Source organism: Loxodonta africana, chromosome 8, assembly GCF_030014295.1.
Source record: "Loxodonta africana isolate mLoxAfr1 chromosome 8, mLoxAfr1.hap2, whole genome shotgun sequence".
Classification (NCBI taxonomy): domain Eukaryota; kingdom Metazoa; phylum Chordata; class Mammalia; order Proboscidea; family Elephantidae; genus Loxodonta; species Loxodonta africana.
Window position 1 is genome coordinate 112,509,586 of NC_087349.1, and position 21,397 is coordinate 112,530,982.

Consider the following 21,397-nt stretch of genomic DNA (forward strand, 5'->3'; position numbering starts at 1 on the left):
TATGGTTCACAGTGAAACAGATATCCTGGGAACTTTGCCAGCTATAAAGTTGAAGGAACCAAAGATAAAAGTATTTCACAGGACAAAGCAAATCTTAAAGTACAGGACATGTTACCGAAAATCAGTGCCATTTCTGAACATGGCCATCTGAATTAAAGTTCTGATTATTCAGATATTCCAGTAGTTTGAAATATAATGTACATAAATTTTATGTGACTTTACACTGTGCAAATTTAAAAGTGTGTGAGATAAAATATTAATAATTTTTAATTTCTTAAGCGAAAGTAGAACTCTTCTGTTTCATTACCTATGTATTTACCACAGTTAAAAAAAAAAAAGTAGAACTGAGTATCTTCCCCGATTAAAAATGCATCAAGATTCATGTACTGTCAAAGCAGGAGAGCCACTAGTTGTGATGACACACGGGCATCACCTCACGTATAAACAACTCCCCCCCCCCGCCACACACCCTTTGTTAGGGTGTGCGTCGGGCTGTGGTCTTTTGGATTCTGCGTATTATGAAAGATTCAAGGTCTTCAAAATGCATCCTTTTCGTGGAATGTGATAACCCTACGCCACATTAGGAGCTAAACACATAAATGGTAGGAAGCTCTACTAGAAAGGCTTTAGAGATGATTACCGATCCAATCCCTCATCTATGAGTTCCTATAGCATTATTTCTCCAAGGGCACTCGGCTAGGGAGTGGAAGAACTAAGACTAGAGTCTGGGTCCTTGCTCCAAACTCTGTGCTCTCTCCACCATGGAAAAGAATGAGGTTCTTCATTTCACTTTTTCCACAAATGCTTTGAGAACATCTCTGGATGCCTGGCCCTGTGTCCTGAGGGTTAGCAGAATCATGGTATGTGAAGCCTGTCCAGGTTTTGAATCAGTGACCCTCATCCAAGGTGCACATCACTGGCCCCCAGTCCTGTGGGATGCCACCTCTGCAGAGCACACTCCCAGCCCCACCTCTTCCTCTGTATAAACCAGGTGCCCTGTGTTAGTTGCCTGATGGTTGCTTTCATTTTTCATTTGGATGATCTGTTCTCCTATCCAATTTCACCACTTAACCAGGAGGCTCCTGAAAGGCAGTAGCCATGTTCTCATTATGTGTATTCCCTGGGGCCACCACAAGGCTGGTAACAACCACAGATCAGCCACTGAGGTAACAGGCATGCTTGAGGGCTTACTCTGTCAGGTGCTGGGCTGAGGCCTCTGCTGCTTCACAACATGACCATGAAGCAGGAGTTCCCATCCCACTTCACACAGAGTAAGCATTTGAGTTGGGATTCAAAACTGGGGTTCTCTGACTCCACAGCTATCCTCCCTCTTTTGTGCGTCAACCCAGAATCAGCTCTATATTTAGTTGCCTGTTTCATGAGGTATGATTTATTATTACTATTTGAAAATGAAGAGAAAGGGGCTCAGAGAGGTCAGGTGGTTTCTCAAGTCTGCAATTTCGGCAACTTCCAGAGCCCAGGCTGGAACCCTAGTCTCAGTTGTCCTCATGCCTCATATTCTATGATTTCAATGACTTCACTTCGATTCTCCTTCTGGGGTCTCATGCTGTGGCCTCTGGCCTCTTGGTTTTTATCTGAGAGCAAAACTTTTCATTATTGTGTGTGAGGTCTTTGTTGGTTTATAATTAACATGTTTTTCTTCTTCTTTTTTTTTTTTGTCATTCCCTGGCAGTTTGCCGATTCATTTAACTTTAATCCCCACAAATGGCTTTTGGTGAATTTTGACTGCTCTGCCATGTGGTAAGTTTCCCCATTTATTAAGTGTCAGTTACCCTGTGCCCCTTGCTACTCAGAGATCGTTTGTTTGAAAGAAGCCTGCCTGGGGAGGATGCTAGAACTGGAAAGGCACATAGAGTCGCTTAACTTGCTCTGGTTTTTGAAACGCTGATAGAATTCTTTCTAAATCTTACCCTGGTTGTAAGCTGTTACCTATAATATATTATTGCAGTGTGCTGGCAGAAGAGAAAAAAAGACAGAGAAAAATCTGTGATTTGATTTATCTACTATTGACAGAAAACAAATGCAAAGAAATTGTAGTACGTGTTTCTAATTCAGTTGTTTCTGTATTTTTATTCCTAGATTCTTAACCAACCCAACACCTTAAAATAATTTGGTAAAGAAAAAAAAAATACCCTTATTTCCTAAGAGGGAACTTCTTAATAACTGTGCCATAATCACTTTGGTTATGCTTAGAGCAAGAAAAAGAACTCAGAATTTAAAGCGGATGATATTACCTTGTATAGATGATGTTTGAGAGACAACACGATGAGGAGTGGTATGAGAACATTGATTAATGTTCTAACTTTTTTAGAGTAAGAAATTGATTAATCAAACTTAGGACAAGAGGCTTTGCATGAATTTTGTATGGAATTGTTCAATGTACAATTAAACGAGTGGCTTTTCACCTTGGAATTGTAAGAAAAGCCTCTCATACACGGTGGCATACCTAGGGTATTGCATTGGCTCTAGGCACATGGCGCCACTGAGCAGTTTCTATGAACCTGGTACCTCCTAACATCCTTCCTCAAGCAAGGAAATGTGTTAATTAAAAGGTCAACGAGCTTGACTTGTGTTTTTGAAAGACAGATGTCAGATATTTGGACAGGGGCGCAATTTCAGTGTTTGCCATGGGCATCATTTTTCCTAGATACGCCACTGGCCATAGTGTGTTAAAAGAAACGGCCCAGTGGCGCCATGTTTCCAGGGCCGGTGCAATACCTGCCATATCCTAGTTACGCCTCTGCTGACACAATCCAACACGGGTCAATTCTCCTAGTTTATCAAATGATCAGTTAGCCCTTTTGCTAATTTATTTAAAGGTGAACCATATTTTGAGTGCTTTCCTTCAGTTCAAATCAAATTATTTTCTTGTCATATTCCTTTCCCCAAACTTTTGATACTTGATTTTAACACCAATTAGTATACGGGCACATCAGACTTAATTTTGTATTTGTTGTTTTTAGCTGCCATCGAGTCAACTCTGACTCATGGAGATCTTACGTATAACGGAATGAAACGCTGTCTGGTCATGCACCATCTTCACAATTGTTGCCATATTTGGTCCAGTCAAACAAGAGTCTCTTCTGCCTGATTCTAGGGTTTTCATTGGATTTTCATAAGTACATCACCAGGCCTTTCTTCCTAGTCTGTCTTACTCTAGAAGCTCCACTGAAACCTGTCCACCATGGGTGACCCTGCTGGTATTTGAAATACTGGTGGCGAAGCATCCAGCATCCCAGTAATATGCAAGCCATCACAGAATGACACACCAACAGATGGGTGGTGGAATTTTTTATTGCTAATGTGGCTCAATGGTTAAGAGCTCGGCTGCTAACCAAAAGGTCGGCAGTTTGAATCCATCAGCCACTCCTTGGAAACCCTATGGGGCAGTTCTACTCCGTCCTGTAGGATGAGAATGAGTCAGAATTGACTTGACGACAACGAGTTTGTTTGTTTGTGTTTTGTTAATAAGTGTTTATAAAATCTATAGTTGTTATGAATGTTAGTGTTCTTTTATAATCTTGTGGTTATGTTTTTCTATTTTACCTGAAGTACCTACCTTTACCTAAAGGTATTTTATACAGAGTATCCGAAGCTTATTTTTTTCAAAATTTAGTTTTGATTGAACTGTAGCTTAACTCTGCTGGGGAATTTGATCAGTTGCAAAACCTCTCTGTGGAGCTGGAGTTTAGATGACCAGGTTCTTATCAGAGTGCCATCAGACAGCCAGCTAGCAGGGTGACTCAGTTTCTTAGTGCTGCTGTAACAGAAATACACAAATGGGTGGCTTTAATGAACAGAAATTTATTTTCTCACAGTTGCAGAGGCTAGAAGTCCGAATTCAGGGTGCCGCCTCTAGGGGAAAGCTTTCTGTCTTTGTCAGCTCTGGGGAAGGTCTTTGTCCTTTTTCAGCTTCTGTTCCCCCATTCTTGGTGATGCTTATGTGGCATGGCATCTGTATCCCCCATCTGTGCTTCCTTGCCTTTGTGTCTCATCTACTCCTTTTATATCTCAAAAGTGATTGACTTAAAACACACCCTAGGCTGATTTGGCCTCGTTAACATAAGAAAGAAAAACTCTATGCCCTAGTGGGATTATATCCACAGGTATGTTGTTGTTCTTGTTAGGTACTATTGTGTTGATTTAGACTCCTAGTAACCCCATGTGACAAAGCAGAACTGCCCCATAGGGTTTTCTAGACCCTAATCTTTATAGGAACAGATCACCAGGTCTCTTTCCTGCGGAGCTGCTGGGTGGATTTGAACTGCCAACCTTTCGGTTAACAGTTGAATGCTTAACTATTGTGCCACCAGGGCTTCTTTTCACTGGTATAGCTGTTAGGATTTACAATACTTATTTTGGGGGGACACAGTTCTATCCATAACATAGTGGGCACTACCGGGATGCTTTCATTGTGTAATGGGGTCACTGGCCTCCTAGGACACAGTGATGTAGCAAACAGCGTATTTAGATGCTGGTAAGGTACTTTTTTTTTTTTTTTTTTTACTAGACAACATAAGCCATGAAATCATCATGGACAAGAGGAGCTAAGGGCTGTTGCGAATGGGGAGACTTAACCAGGAGTGTCATAGTTAATCCTGACCAGAGGCAGGAGCTCGAGGCTTGCCAAGATGTTTCAATTATGACCCGGATAAAATAATAGATATTTATGAGTGCTGGTAGGTGCCACGGAGGCTTGGTGGCACAGTGGTTAAGACCTCAGCTGCTAACCAAAAGGTCAGCAGTTTGAATCCACCAGCTGCTCCTTGGAAACCCTACCGGGCAGTTTTCTACTCTGTCCTATAGGTCACTATGAGTCAGAATCGACTCGGCAGCAATGGGTTTGATAGGTGCCAGGAAACTTTCTGAGCCATTTAGTTAGTGTTGAGTGTCTGGTGTGCTGTTCTGAATATCCACGGAATCAAGAAGATATTTTGATTCTTTGAGAGATGATTGCAACAATGTAAGCTACCCTAACACAATAGAATACAGATAATAACTAAGGAAGCCCGTTAGGACTTTGGGAACAATTCGGAAAAGGACAGCCATCCCTCTAAATGCCTAAGAGTTTAGAAAAACAGCAAACAAACAATCCTAATTTGTAAATTTTTATAACTGTCTTTCAAGACTGCTAATAAGACAAACAGGAATTTTTTTTTTTTTTGCTGTCAGTGGCTTTTTTTGTATTCTTTAAAATAAGAAGTGTCTCTGTTTAATGAAATTTTACCAATGGTTTAGTCCATAATTTAAACACATTGGTTATATTCTTTAAATATTGAAATGGACAAGATAATTGAAGTTTCTAAAACTTGCCATCATTACAAGCACAATAAATACGTTTCATAATGATTTCATTATTCTGTTTATAAGCTTTTTATTGTTTATTTGGCATTTTGAGTCTTTTATATGTAAATCTGTATGACTCTGCCCAGATCTTAATGCCTCTTTGATATCAGATCTTCTCCAGATATAGTCTCAAATTTCATACGTGCCTGGGGTATGGCTTATCTACCTTTAAAAAGGCCTGATTTTTTCCAAATCGTATTTAATTTTGTGGTACAATTTTTATAGCCTTTGAACATGTTTATTACATACAAAGTTTGTTTTTATTTTAAATTCAGTTATGTTGGAAGTTTTTTTTTGTTTATTTTTATAGCAAACTACTGTATTTTATTTTTAGGTAGATCTTTCGTCCCTAACTTGTTGTAATTAGAAAACATTTCTTCTAGTCTTTGCTCTTACAAGTTCTTCAATGATTTCATCACAATTAAGCTACCAAACAGTATCTATTTCCATATATAATAGGGATAATGAATCGAGTCTTTCTTGAATCATTGTTGCGTGCTGAGGGTTTTTGAGTCTCTTTAGGGATGAAAGTGAGTGTATTGTGGTGTAGTTTGTGATCATTAAAGTTAGGAAAATGCATAAAGCAATTTCAAAATTGGGAAATACACAGTGTATTTTATCTTATATTAGGTAATCATGCATGCCTAAAAAAAAAAAAATGCCTACATGGGTAAAATTGTCTTTCCTGAATCTGTAAACTTACTTCTTATGTAATAATGAAATTATCTGGTGCCCTTTAATATGCTGAGTCCTTGTGGCTGAATATGTAAAAAACATCTAGAACTAGTGGCTATCCAAGGTACAACAATTGGTCTCTATTCTCCTGGAGCAAGGGTTTTTTTGGTTGTTTTTTAAATCAAGGGATTTATCAGTCTAATCATAATGTAATTCACAGTGAACAGGAAAAGAGGACACAGGCCCTCTCTTATGTCACGAAGCAAGCATAACTTTGAGGAAGAATAACTATAGGACAATCTCACAAAGTTAAATTTAAAAATTCTAAGTAAAACATTAGCAAATAAAATTCAATGATGTTAAACAAACAAACAAAAACAGGATAGCATTCCATGAACAAATTGTGCTTATTCCAGATATGCCAGGTTGGTTTAATATTAGAAGATTTAAAAATATCATTTACTATGTTAACTGTAAAGGAGGAAAAAAATAACATTAGATGAAAAAATTAAAGAGGTAGATAAAATTAAACACCTATCCATGACAAAAATCTTAGTAAAATAGGAACAAAAAAGAACTTTTTTAACCTGATAAAAGATATCTACCAAAAACCTACAGCAAACTTATTCTTAATGGTGAAATATTAGAAGCATTTCCTTTATAATTAGGAACAAAATAAGGATTCCCAGAATCACCACTTCTATTTAACATCGCAATTTCCAAGCTTGCATAGTAAGAGAAGACAAAGTAGTAAAAGTAGAAGGATTAGAATGGAAGATATAAAATTCTCATTCTTCTCAGAGGGTGTGACTGTTTGCAATAAAAAAAGGAAAAAGAGTCTTCAACCAAAGCATGAAGATTAATAAGGGAAGATTGCAAGAGTTCTGGATACACTAACAATTTTTAAAGTTGCATTCTCTTACATTTGCTACAATAAACTGCACATCTAATTTTTTTTTAAAAAGATACTCATTATAATAGCAAGAAAAGATATCAGGTTATTAAGAATTAATATCTCAAAACATTTAGATTTTTATGGAGAAAATTTTACAATTTTTTGGAAGCTATTAAAGAAGTCCTACTTAAATGGAATGATATAGACAAAATGAGTGGATATCAGACCATAATGCAATTCTAATAAGTATCCTGACTGAATATTTTTATGGAACTTGATACAACTGAGTCTAGTATTTATGTAGATAAGCACAGGATTACAAGTAGCCCAAGAGAATTTTGAAGAAGAAAATTTTGAAAGACTTGCCCTATCAAAAATCAATATTGCCATAAATCACCAATGTTAAAGCCAGGGTGGGACCAGCACAGGCATAGATAAGAAGAGCAGGAGGTCGGAAGAGAAAGCCCAGAAACAGCCCCATATGTATATAAATTCATATTTATAATATCTACAGAATTTTTACAATCCAGTATGTCAGAGAGAAACAACCTAATAGAAAAATGAATAAAAATTTTCTCACCATAGGGAACCCAAGGTCGAGAAGGGAGGGAGTTGATATGTCACGGGGTTGGTAACCAATGTCACAAAACAATATGTGTACTGTTTAATGAGAAGCTAATTGGTTCTGTAAACCTTCATCTAAAGTATAATTAAAAAAAATTTTTTTTTTCTCACCAAACAGGAATCAGGAATGGCCTCAGTAAATGCAAAGCTACTCAACTTTTATTAAGGGATCAGGAATGCAAATTAAAATCACAGTGAAACACTAAAGATTGTCAAAACCAAAGCCTCTTGATACTAAAAAAAGTTTTGATATTAATTGGCACAGCCATTTTGGAGACTGATTTGGCTCTATCTGTCACATAAAGTTGTGGTTCTTGTATGTTACATCCCATCCATAACGAGACACCTATCCCGGAGGTTCCAGGGCTCACGTGCACCAGGAAATGCGCACAAGTGTTCAAACCATCATAGTTTGTCTTAACATGAGATTGGAAACCACAGGAGGAAGAAGGAATTGTGATACGCTCATTCAAAACAATTCAGTGAGGTAGTGAAGATGAACGAACTAGAGCTACAGATAGCAATGGGTGTGAAATTCCCAAGGATATTTTTAAGGAAAAAAAAAATAAGTTTTACAAAAACACACAGAGTTTGGTGCCCTTTTTTGTTGTTTAAAATATGCAACACAATACTATAGATTGCTTAGTGATTTTTATAGAAAATTTTGTAGAACTACATAGGAGTGATAAACACATATCCAGCCTAGGGGCCTCCTCTAGGGGTTAAGGAGGGGGTGAGGTGAGGGGGACACACAAGAAGATTTAACTGTGTGGCAGTTTTATTTCAAGAGTGGATGATGGATTTTATACCATTTTGTGTGTCTTTATATGATTTTGTATAGCGTTAACACTGCATAACGTTTTTTAATTAAAAAAAAAAGGCAGCTCAAAGGCCATTACTGACAGTCAATGGGAAGGGAAGTGTGATCTCCACTTGCAAAGGGCAGAGTTCTGTTGACAGAGGTGGTGCAGTGGTTAACAGCTTGGCTGCTAACCAAAAGGCCTGTAGTTCCAATCCATCAGCTGCTCCTTGGAAGCCCACTGGGGCAGTACTGGTCTATACTATAGGGTAGCTATGAGTCGGAATTGACTAGACAGCAATGAGTTTTTTTTTTTTTTTTTTGTCTTCCCCTCTCTTTGTCCTCCTCTCTTTCCACATGATCTCTGTCTCACTCTCTCTCTCTCTCTGTAAAACTGTTGCTATCGAGTCGACTCCAACTTGTAGTGACCCCATGTATGTCAGAGTAAAACCATACTCTATAGGAATTGTCTTTCTTTCTTTCTTTTTTGTATTTTTGGAAATTTTTATAACAGTTATTATAAACTTAAAAAGACTGGCTTCAGCTACCTTGGAAAACTTATTTACACCTCATTTCTTCAGAAGTGACAACATTTTCTATTAGGTAAAAATAATGCAAGATGTAATATGACTTTAGAATAAAAATCAACTGACTACTCATCCGCTAATTATTATATAATTACTAATCTTGATGGCAGACTTATGTTGTCATTTTCTCCAATCGTTGGGCAAGAGTAAACGAATGCATCCCAGATATTAAAGAATTTGGTAAAAACTTGCTCAGGAAAGCTATTCCTGAATCCTCTTCCCCACTCATTTTTATTATTTTTATATTTCTCTCACTCTCAGGAAATAGTTCAGATTTTACTTAGATTTCTTATTGTAAGGTATAAGCATGTTTATCTTCCTATCTTTAATGAATTTAGGTAGCAACTGATTGTCATTCTAGAAACGCTTTTATTTAATGAAAACTGATATGAGTTTCAATGACTGATTTTAGAAGTAGATTGCCAGGCCTCTCTTCCAGGATAACTCCGGGTGGACTTGAACCTCCCACCTTTCAGTTAGCAGCCGAGCGCGTTAACCGTTTGTACCTCTCGGGGACACATTCTCTCTATATGTATACATATGGTTTTGTATGGGTTTATCTGTCATATATATATAATTTGTTGTTGTTGTTAGTTGCCATTGGGCAGATTCCAACTCATGGAAACCCCATGTGTGCAGTGTAGAACTGTTCCATAGGGTTTTTAAGGCTGCAATTAGAAACAGATCACCAGATCTGTCTTCTGAGGCACCTCAGGGTTGGTTGGAACCATCAGTCTTTCAACTAGCAGTCGGCCACACATATGCTGTTTTTTATATATATACACATATGTATGTATGTATACACACACATACTTTTAGGACTAAGGAACACAGCTCTCCCTGACATAGAAAGAGGGAAAGGAAATTTCTCCAATGGCTCTTTGTTGAATGTTCTTCTAAGATGCAATAAAATTTCTATATATACACACATAACATTAAGTGCAATTTGATTTTTCTTCCATAGGTCAAACAGCGAATACACACTAGAAAGTTTTATTACTGCTTACTGACATAGTTATGGTTTTAACCTTTTCAAGAAACGAAACATCAATTATATGTCATAAATAAATCTAGTCTTCTTCTCTTTCCTGTCTCCTCATTGGTAGTTCCCATCCTGGCATCCTTATTTCATGCTTACTGGGTTTTATCTTTCACATTATTTTTGTTTTCAAGCCTAAGCTCCTGTCAGAGCTTTCTTCTCTAGTTTGCCCCTAGGATATTTTATTTACCACAAAATTGCTTTGAGATGGTGTCCACACTGCTAAATGAAGCAGAGAAGCAATTATCGGAAAGCTTACGTCCCTCCAATCCCAGTCCAAACAAGGGTTTTGGCCGAGTTATCCAGACTATCAATTTGAATGTCCATGGGACAAATAGGTATGAAAGGATGGAGTGCTGAAGACAGGTCTGTGGCACTGGGCCCACAGCACATGCCACCTCAGCTGTCTCCGTCTTCTCATTTGCTAACCCATGTGTTTATTTAGTCAGCATACACTTACAGACTCGTCCGGGGCAGGCACCAACCATGCCAGGCCCTGAGAGTACGGAAAGGAACAACGCTATCCTTATGCCAGGTGCTCTGAGCTAGGAGATTAGTGCTGTGTTAGAGGGGAGGCCAGAAGTCCCTGGGTGGTGCAAATGGTTAAGTGCACTGTGAGCCACCTCAGAAGAAAGGCCCAGAGATCTACTTCCAAAAATGAGCCACTGAAAATCCCATGGAGCACAGTTCTACTCTGACACTCATGGGGTCTCCGTGAGTGGGCACTGATGCCACAGACATTGGGTAGAGGTGAGGCCAGGGTGTTGTGGGAGCACAGCAGAGGGCGTGACTGCAGGGTGTCTGAGGGGAGCCTTGAGAGAAGGACGTCCTTCATTCACCAGGTGAAAAAGAAGGAGCAGGACTCATGGGCACAGGAAGAGCAGCATTTAATGTAAGACATTCTGTTGTTAAGTCCTGTTATTTGTTCTCTAAACCAGGGTGAAAAACAGAAACAACTTAACAGGAGCCTTTAAACTGGACCCCGTTTACCTGAAGCACAGCCACCAGGATTCGGGTAAGCTCTCGCGCTTGCTTTTTACAGGCTGTTTCCGGTTCTGGTTCCGGTTTCCTCAGCGCTGCACCCGAAGTGTCTAGGCGGCAGAAGTAGAGCTTTTACCCCCACTGGTGGTTGGGTGGGAACAGAGGCAATGCTCAGCATTCTTTCCCCGTGGGGTGGGTTCGTCATGGTGCCGTGGGCTCCCTGTGTAGGAGGTGCCCTTTCACCGAGCACCTAGAACCTGGTGCTCAGGGCAGGGGCAGGAGCCGGGAACGGTGTGCACAGGACCAAGAGGTGCACGGGCACCTCGTACATGTAAAGAAACATCTTTAGAATAATGACTGTCCTGATGCCTTTCTGAAAAAAGATTTGCATCAGCTTACGCCAATACCTCCAAAGGGAAAAAAAAAAAAGTAAACAAAGAAGGTTGGGTAGGGGTGGGAGTGAAGATGGAGCCACAGGTAGGGTTGGTATACAAAATGCACACTGCATTCATTCAGTTAGCCTGGGACTGGTGATGGGACAGTGAAGGAGGCACAGTGCCCACCTTGAGGTCCAGTGGGGAAATGCACCAGCAGACAACTGTCCAGCAATAGCTGTGATGAGTCCTACCACGTGGTGACCATGGGCTGCTCCCAAGGCCACAGCAGAGAACGCACATTTGCTAGAGGAAAGCCTTGGATTTGGTTTTGGGCTTCCCAGTGACACGGTGACATTAAGGACTGAGGAGCAGAGTGTTCCCTAGTAGGGAAGACCCAAAAGACATTTGTCCAGTGCCTTGTCATAAAATACTCTTCTCTGCTGCAATAAAACTCTATGAAACATAACATAGCTACTTTTTCTTGGCTCTGGCCCTTTCCCATGGGCCGTGGCCAGAAAATGCAAGTAAAACCATTGTCACAGGAAACTGTTGGCTAAGAGGGGTTTCTCATTCTTTATGTTAACAGTGAACAATTAATTGTACAAGGATGCTCCTAAGTTGAACCAAATTCTTTAACCAGTCGTTAAGGAAGCAGATTCACTGAGAAGCAAACTCCATCTTTGGCTAACAATGTTGCTTGGCTACCTGGAACTACTAACTGCACTGCCTGATGGAATTTTCTGCAGTGAAGGAGATGTTCTATATAGTATGTGGCTAGTGAACACTTGAAATGTGGCTAGTGTGACTGAAGAACTAGGTCTTTACTTCATTTTAATTATATTTAAATAGCCACAGGTGGCTAATGGCTACCATGTTAGATGGTGCAGCTATATAAACTAAAAAGGAGGGTCATTCATTCATTTTCTCTCGTGACAGGCATGTGATTATTTGGCCGGTTTTTACTGAGCACCTATTACATGTCATTTTGGGGGCACTGTTACTTTATTTCTATTGTTACTAATGAATTACTGTTGAATTGCTGCTGACGACTCTGCTACCTATGTTATATTTATTTAACAACACTGATCCTCAGGTGGGGCCGCACGGTGTGGATGAAGGAGCATTGGCCTAGGAGCTGAGATCTGCTATGTAACTTTGCCTTTCCTTTTCAGAGTCATTCGTGAAATAAGAGGGTTGGGTCTGATGGACCAGCATTTTTCTCCCATCTCTGACATTTTATGATTCAAATAGAGACGATCTACCACCTGTCTGTCAGTTTGTTGTAGTGTGGTGGCTTGCATGTTGCTGTGATGCTGGAAGCTATGCTACTGGTATTTCAAGTACCAGCAGGGTCCCCCATGGGGACAGGTTTTAGCAGAGCTTCCAGACTAAGATAGACTAGAAGGAAAGGCCTGGTGATCTATTTCTGAAAATTAGCCAATGGAGACCCTATAGATCACAGCTGAATATTGCCTACTATAATGCTGGAAGGCACTCTAAATACACAGTGGCTGCAACAATGGACTCAGTCAGACCAGCAATTGTTAAGATGACACAGGACCAGGCAATATTTTGTCCTGTTTTACATGGGGTCCGTGTGAGTTGGAGCTGACTGGATAGCAACTAACAACACCAACAACAGCCAGGCACAGATTACCCAGTAAGTAAGGTAAGCATGTGGCTAGGGCATCAACAAAACAAGGGTACCAGTTGTCTAACACAAAGACCCATAGATACCAAGCAGACAGGACACAAGGAAAAGCAGGCACGAAGTGGAAGGGAACTGGCAGGGCACTAAATGAAACTGATACCAACTCCAGTGCCTGGGAACGTGCCGACCGGAAATAAAGTTCGTGAAGGGTCGTGAGGATACCCATGCGCAAGGTTGATTAAGCTATGAGGCCCCTACCATTTCAACACTTTCATCGACATCTGTTTCCTATGGTCCCCTACTGTGTAACTGAAATTCCTTATCTTGCCAGGTCTCCTGGGAGTATACTGTTTCTTTCTAAAAAACAAGAAGTGGGGGTGGACTGTCAAGCTTAACTCTTGCTACATTCATCCAATATGCAACTGGATCCAACATGAGCAGTTACTGGGCAAGGACAGATTATGTCAATAGATAACAGGTCTCTGATTCATTTTGAGAGAACCGTCTTTGTGATAATACAAACACTCCGGTCCTGTTAAACAACCAATGGGAACTCCAGCCTCAGATGACGTGCCAAAGCGAGGGAACTTGAATAAGTCAACCATTGCAATGAATTCGATCCAGTTACTTTTTAACTGTATGGCATTTATGTACAGAATTATGTCTTAAGTTTCGTAAACAATAATATTTATAGCTTTAACTTTAAAATATATTTGGCATACACACAGATGCAATCTAGCATACATTTAATATAATACTAACATCAGTAATAATTTAATATAATACAAACATAACAAAGGTCCAAAAATACTGGAAACATTACTATTTATCTAACACAGAAAGTTTTAATTTATGAATCAAGTGAGTTTCATATTTTATTGCCTGTTGTAAGAGACCCAGTGCTTGGTATTACTCTATGTAAACTGATAAACAAACAGTATTAGGTACATAAACAGGATGCAAAATTCACTATTTGTTGTGAAAAATATTTCTGTTTTGCAACGATGAGTGTTTCAAAATCCGTCTTCCAAAAAAGCAACAAAAGGCAATTATCAGAACATCACATTTATATTTTATCAGAATTTTGACGTATCTCCATGTAAGGAAATTGAACAGTTCCTTGAGGAAATAAATTAAATATTTAGATAGTAAAAATTATATAAATGTGTTTTATTTTCCATTTGCCTTCAGACCGACTTTCTTTTAAGGAAATTGATTGATATCGTTATGATTCGCAAAACAAACTTGCTTGTCGAGAAGTGGTGCTGTTGTTACAATTATGTGCGTAGCTCTGAATATGGAAATTAATTCCACAAAGAAATAAAATATACATTTTATAACCTTTGTAGACAATAACAATTACATTTTCCTTTTCATTTCGGTCCGATCTAAAAATAAAATAATTTGTCATAATATTTGTTTTCTGAACATTAACTTTTCTTTTATGGCATCTTTTCATTTGTTCTTTTGTAATTATAGCATTTATTATGAAATAAGCATCAAAATTAAAGTATGAGCCGTTAAAAGCAAAATTGGTGAAAGTCCATTTTTCGTGGGAGATCAACAGAAGTTTACATTGATTGTTAAAACAACTAAATTCACTGACTCATTTTCTTTGTTGTAGAATATGTGGAATGTTGCTTTTGTAGAAAATGTGGTATATAGTAAAACTCTTAGTGCCCCACATCCACTAAGAACGTTATAATCCAGTTCATCTCATTCCCCTAAAAGTGGCATGCGCATTCAATTGCTAATATTATAGTTGCATTTAAAAATAAATTGCATCATGAATAGCTAAGACACACACACAGAGACATATATATGTTTATATATAATCCACATATCCCATTAGAATGCATGAGTAAGCAGAAGAGGGGCCACCACAGATTATCAGTGCTTAGGGCCCTTACCTTACTGGATATGTCAGTTTTGCATACACACACACGTGTGCACACACACACACACACACACAGAGCCCTGGTGGCACAGTTTAAGAGTTCAGCTACTAACCAAAAGGTTGGCAGTTGGAATCCACCAGTCGTTCCTTGGAAACTCTATGGAATAGCTCTACTCGGTCCTATAGGGTCGCTATGAATCAGAACTGACTCGACGGCAACGGGTTTAGTTTTTGGCTTTTATATATATATATATATATATATATATACACACACACACACACACACACACCACAGAGTCACTGTACCAAAAAGAACCGGTTGACATTCAAACCATTTCAGGAGGTAGTGAATGATTGAGAACTGATGAAACTGAAGGAAGAAATCCAAGCTGTGCTGAAGGGAATGTCGAAAAACGAGGTTCTAGGAACTGATGGAGTATCAGCTGAGATGTTTCAACAAATGGATGCAGCACTGGAGGTACTCACTAATCTATGCTAAGAAATTTGGAAGACAGCTTCCTGGCCAACCGACTGGAAGAGATTCATATTTGTGCCCATTCCAAGGAAAGGTGATCCAACAGAATGCAGGAATTATTTAACAATAACATTAATATCACACAATAGTAAAATTTTGCTGGAGCTCATTCAAAAGCAATTGTAGCTGTACATTGACAAGGAACTGCCAGAACTTCCAGCTGGATTCAGAAGAGGTCGTGGAACGAGGGATATCATTGCTGATGTCAGATGAATCTTGGCTGAAAGCAAAGAATACCACAAAGATGTTTTAGTGACTATGCAAAGGCATTCAACTGTGTGGACCATAACAAATTACAGATAAATTACAAAGAATGGAAATTCTATAACACTTAATTGTGCTCCTGAGGAACCTGTACATAGACCAAGAGGCAGTCATTCAAACAGAACATGGGGATACTGAATGGTTTAAAGTCTGGAAAGGTATGTGTCAGGGTTGTATCCTTTCACCATACTTATTCAGTTTGTATGCTGAGCAAATAATTCAAGAAGCTGGACTATAAGAAGAAGAATGTGGCATTAGGATTGGAAGAACATTCATTAACAGCTTGCAATATGAACATGAGACAGCCTTGCTTGTTGAAAATGAAGAGGACTTGAAGCACTTACTGATGAAGATCAGAGACTACATACAGCCTTCGGTATGGGTTACACCTCAACATAAAGAAAACAAAAATCCTCACAACTGGACCAATAAGTAAATCATGATAAATAGAGAAATTACTGAGGTTGTCAAGGATTTCACAATTTCACTTGGATCCACAATCAATGCCCATGGAGGCAGCAGTCAAGAAATCAAACGATGTATTGTATTAGGCAAAAAGCTGGAAGGCCTCTTTAAAGTATTAAAAAGCAAGGATGTCACTTTGAGAACTAAGGCGTTCCTGACCCGAGTCATGGATCATATACATGTGAAAGCTGAACAATGAATATGGAAGAGTGAAGTAGAATTGAGGCCTTTAAGTTATGGTGTTGGTGAAGAATATTCAATATATCACGGACTGCCAAAAGAACAAACAAATCTGTCTTGAAAGAAGTACAGCAGGGATGCTCCTTAGAAGCAAGGATGGCGAGACTTGGTCTCACGTACTTTGGTGGACATGTTATTAGGAGAGAAGAGACCCTAGAGAAGGACATCATGCTTGATAAAGTAGAAGGTCAGCGAAAAAGAGAAAGACCCTCAGTGGGATGGATTGACACAATGGCTGCAACAATGGTCTCAAAAATAGCAACGATTGTGAGGATGGCGCAGGACTGGACAGTGTTTTGCTTTGTTGTATGTGGGGTTGCTCTGAGTTGGAACCAAGGGCACCTAACAACAACTAACAACAAGGGCCCTCACATGCTTTAATGTGGCCCTGACAATAGCAATTGAGAAAATGCCTGGTCTCTGCTGGCAGCAGATGGCAGTCAGGGTATCATGACAAGCTGTTTTCTTGTAAATATAACATAGATCTGCCCATGCAGTGAATCAACAGCAGTCTGTAAGGGCGAACAGTGAATTACATTAGATGGACAGCTTGCCACAGCTGGACACAGTGAGGGCCTGCTTATGGCCACACTGCAGCTACCATTACCCGGAAGGTGGGGGTTGTTTACGAGTCACAGCATTCCTTTTGTGGCCTTCAGTAGAGGGTCAGATTTTCAAAACACGTGACTGCCTTCTGTACCAATCAATACAGCAGGCCTGCAGCCCACCTTCGTCATTCTCACCTTACCCCCGCTCAAAACAACTCAGCTAGAAACTCCCACCTATCAGACTCCTGGCCCAGTGTACTTTTCCCTCATACTATCTTGAGATTTACTGCTTTAGGCATGAGGGGCTACTAAAATGCAAACCAGCCATTTTTCATAAGCAATGTGACGCACCGAATCCTGGATAATGAAAGCGATTTAACAGATGACCACTGAGTATCTGCTCTGTGCCGATACTGGAACGAGATCTGAGAACGCAGAGATGAAACTTCCGCCAAGAGTTTGATTCTTTTTCTCTGTTTTAATCATTTTTTATATCAAAAATTCATAGTCTCATGCATGAAGGGATGAATGATGAATGGTTGGCATGATCTGAATGCTCACTTGCTACTGGGCACTAGAAGAAATTTCAGATTTTCATTCTTATGTAACTGCAGATGGCAAGATTAATGGGAATCCATTAATAATTTAGCATTTCCAATTTGTGTTTTGGGCATCCTCTCTCAGGGCTCTTCCCTTAAATCTGTGTCTTTGAGAAGTGCCACAAAATAGAGTGACAGAAAAGAAAATCCAACCTCAGTCCTCTGGGAAGTTTGCACATGGCTTAGAGACAACATATATAAGAAATTTACTTCGAAGAAGAGAGGTATTCAGCATTTAATTGAAGGCAGTGGTGGTTCGGTCGTAGAATCCTCACCTTCCGTGTGGGAGACCCAGCTTTGATTCCTGGCCAGTGCACCCCATGTGCAGCCACCACCCATCTGTCAGCGGAGGCTTGCGTGTGGCTACGATGCTGAACAGGTTTCAGCAAAGCTTCTAGACTAAGATGGACTAGGAAGAAAGGCCTGGCGATCTACATCTGAAATCAGCCAGTGAAAACCCTATGGATCAAAATGGTCTGATCTGTAACTGGTCATAGGGTGGTACAGGACTGGGCAGCATTTTGTTCTGTTGTGCATGGGACTGACAAGAGTCAAGGGCAGCTAACAACTGCAACAAGCATTTAATTAACAACTGCATCTAACAGTTTTTTTTCTTTCTTTTTTTTTCAGGACTTATCACTGACTACAGGGTAAGTGGAATATTTGTCTCATCAAGCAACAAGTCAGTTATAATCCAAAGCATGAGTGTAATGCTGGGTGTTAGAAATTCTGCAATTTCTCATTACTGTCATGTTCAGGATTCCACAAAAAGACACTTTCTAACTGGGTCCTAACTAAAAGGTAGGTGGCCTTCACTATCCAATGGGCAGGTTTGCCGAGCCCACCAATCAGAGGTCTTGGGTTAGGAGGAAGCACTCTTTGACTGTGCTCCTAGGAAGAGGGGAAAGAACGTCTCTCCGTACTCCAGAGACTCAGATTTCTCCATAAGAAAGGGGTTCCATTCCTTGGCCCTCAGTTACAGGTTGTTGCTACATGCTTGATACTGACCTCCTGAAGGAAACGGTAGGATGATTTCCTGGTGTATAAGACCTAGAGTGGGGTAATTCGGTCCAAGGACATGACAACTTCATATCTTGTATTCTTCATTAAATTTTGCTCCTTCATAACTCAGATATCATTAGGAAAAATTGACTCCATGTAAAACTCACATCCGATAATACAGATTCTGCTAAAAACTTCATATTGACTAACAAGTTGTCTAGGAATTGAACTCCTTTTTAATAAATCTGGCACCATCTTTAAAAAGCCTCCTGTGCTATCTGCAACGATGTTGGTTTATGTTTTATTGCCCAAAGACAAGAGCCACCTCAGCTATGCCTGCCTTGAGCAGCTCAGGAAACATGCTCTTCTCAGATAGCTTCTACGGTATTGACAGTTGACAGAGTTTGCCTTTGGCTTTCCCAGTCTTTTATTTTTTTCTCCTGAAGCCCTTTCTGTGCCAGTAGGAATCCTTCCCTTCTTCAGTGCTCTTGAATTCTCCAACCCAACTCTTCTTCATCCTACTCTGTCTGTTAGCCACCCCCAGCCCTGTCAGATGGGGAGAGCGTGTGCCTGCCCTGTCCAGGTACTCAGAAATAAGCAAGGTGCCACATCTACCTCCTGGACTCCCGGCCAGTGGGGGAGACAGAAGTACCCAAAATCATATGCTCAGTGATGGCCCAGTATCCACACCGCTGTAAGCTGTCTTTCTGAAACAGATATGAAACATGTATCTCCCCTCTGATGGCTGTTTCTATGTTAAGGGAAAATGTCCCAATTCTTTGGCTGGTCTTCTGATGTTCTGGCTTCTCCTTACACCACTTGTTATACTTCGTGATAACGAAGTTCCAGGAATCACACTCTGGCAGCTTATGAGTCGTAGGCAGTATGTGGACAACTTTTGTGTAGCCCACTGGTGGCATCACTAAGGGTGTGCAGGGGTGCAGACCACACCACGTGACCCTGAGTGGTGACACCAAAATGACTGTCTATAAAATTTTTGTGTGATGTTTTAGCAGAAATTTATTATTTTTTTTAATAAAAATATCCCTGTAGTTAGTTATAACAGCAACAAAATTTTCATAAGCCCGGCTTACATGTATCAATATAACTACAAGGCTAAAACTCTATGTTAATTTACTTTTTGAACCTTCTAATGCTCTCTGGTCAGAGCGTCATTGTTACCCAATTACAAGGACATTTCTAATCAAGTGGTTTCATCTGCACACTCTATGAGCACACGCTGTCGACTGCATTGCTGCCAGCGTTTTTATAGTCGCAGATTTTGTCAAGTTTTCTGGTCTTTTAGCTACAATATTGTGGTAATTAGCATTGAGGGGGGTAACACCATGAGTTACTGCACCGGGTGACGCCAAACCTAGTGACGCCACTGTAGCCCACCTGTTGTTTTGAAGCGACAGGTGCCTAGGCAGAGGCTAAGCACTACAAGTAGCCTGGCCCCTATTGATTTCCATTATTAAAAAACTCACTGCTTTTGAGGGGGAGCATGCCCCTGACACGTGGTGAAGATTGAAACTTTGAGTGAACTGTAAGGCGCTCATCAGTGCCATGTGGCAGATGCTCTGAGGTCCCATGCTGGGGGTCCTACTTCACTGTCATCACATCTCCCTGCACCCAGTGAGGAGCCAGTCTCTTAGTTCTCTTCTGCAGGGAGGAGTCCAGGGAACAAAAGAGGAAGGAAGAGTATTACTCTAGAAAACGGTGCTGGGACACCAGGGGGCAGGACCCCATCTTCTGTGTGTGCTCACTGTGGTACCCCCAAGTCTAAGAGAGGGCCTGGCCCTAGGATGCACTCAGTAAACAGCTGTCGGGTGAATACAGTGAACATAAGTGCCTTTCAGGTCAACAGTCCCCATTCTGTCCTCATTGATTTTGGAGCTTCTGTTGGTGTTGGACCTGCTTATACCATGGTGGGTTTTGCCATCCAGCATGAGTCCTGGCAACCTGAGGGAATGACCTTCAAGGAATTAACTGCTTCCAGGAGAAATAGGTGAAGCAATGAGTCAAAAAGGAAACCAATTTTTAATAAATTTCTCACTGATACACTGATTTGTGTTTTTATTTCAGCACTGGCAACTACCACTGGGCCGAAGATTTCGCTCCTTGAAAATGTGGTTCGTTTTTAGGACATACGGCGTCAAAGGACTTCAGGCCTACATCCGCAAGGTGACATTGTTTTTATTATGTATCTGAGCAATGTTTTGGAGGTCTAGCGGACTTTAAAAGTGAATTAAGATTTGTTAATAGTCAAATATTCTAAAGGAACCAGATGACAGTTTGTCTTATTGTAATTAGGATATTTATAAAATGGTCTGATGACTGGATCTTCTAAGGCACTTCCATTAAGACAACAAGTTATCAGTTCCAGAAAGACTTGCAAAGTAAATACATCATGTAGATTTTACTTCAGCCACATGTAGCCAACGGTGAGGTACATTCAACAATGGCAACAGTGGGAACATATTAATTTTTTTCTTCTCAAGAAAAATACCAGACTAGAAGAACTGCAGAGTGGGGCTGGAGGCACGTGTGGGGTTTTAGATGTCATCTAGTCCAGTAATTCTCAAAGAGTGGTCCAGAACCAGCAGCATCAGCATCACCTAGGAGCTAGTAAGAAATGCCAATCATCAGGCCCCACCCAGACCTACTGCACCAGTTGGTGATGGTGAGGCCCAGCGATCTCTGCTTTAGTAAGCCACCCAGGCAGCTGTGAAGCATGCTAACGACTGAGAACCACTGGTCTAGTCCAGCCCCACTCCTAGGAGGCTAAGGCTTGACCATGGGCCAGGGCTTGCCCGAGGCGTACACATTTGGCCAGCCACGGAAGGCCTCCT

General features: G+C 40.4%; 1 protein-coding gene across 1 annotated transcript in view; it reads left to right on the forward strand.

The window, feature by feature from the left end:
* DDC (dopa decarboxylase) overlaps positions 1-21,397 on the forward strand; it is an 81,617-nt gene that overhangs the window by 49,521 nt on the left and 10,699 nt on the right. The window contains exons 8-11 of the mRNA XM_003407138.4: positions 1,694-1,761; positions 10,925-11,001; positions 18,174-18,193; positions 20,631-20,729. Of these exons, the coding sequence (XP_003407186.2) occupies positions 1,694-1,761; positions 10,925-11,001; positions 18,174-18,193; positions 20,631-20,729 (264 nt within the window). The remainder of the gene's footprint in view (positions 1-1,693; positions 1,762-10,924; positions 11,002-18,173; positions 18,194-20,630; positions 20,730-21,397) is intronic.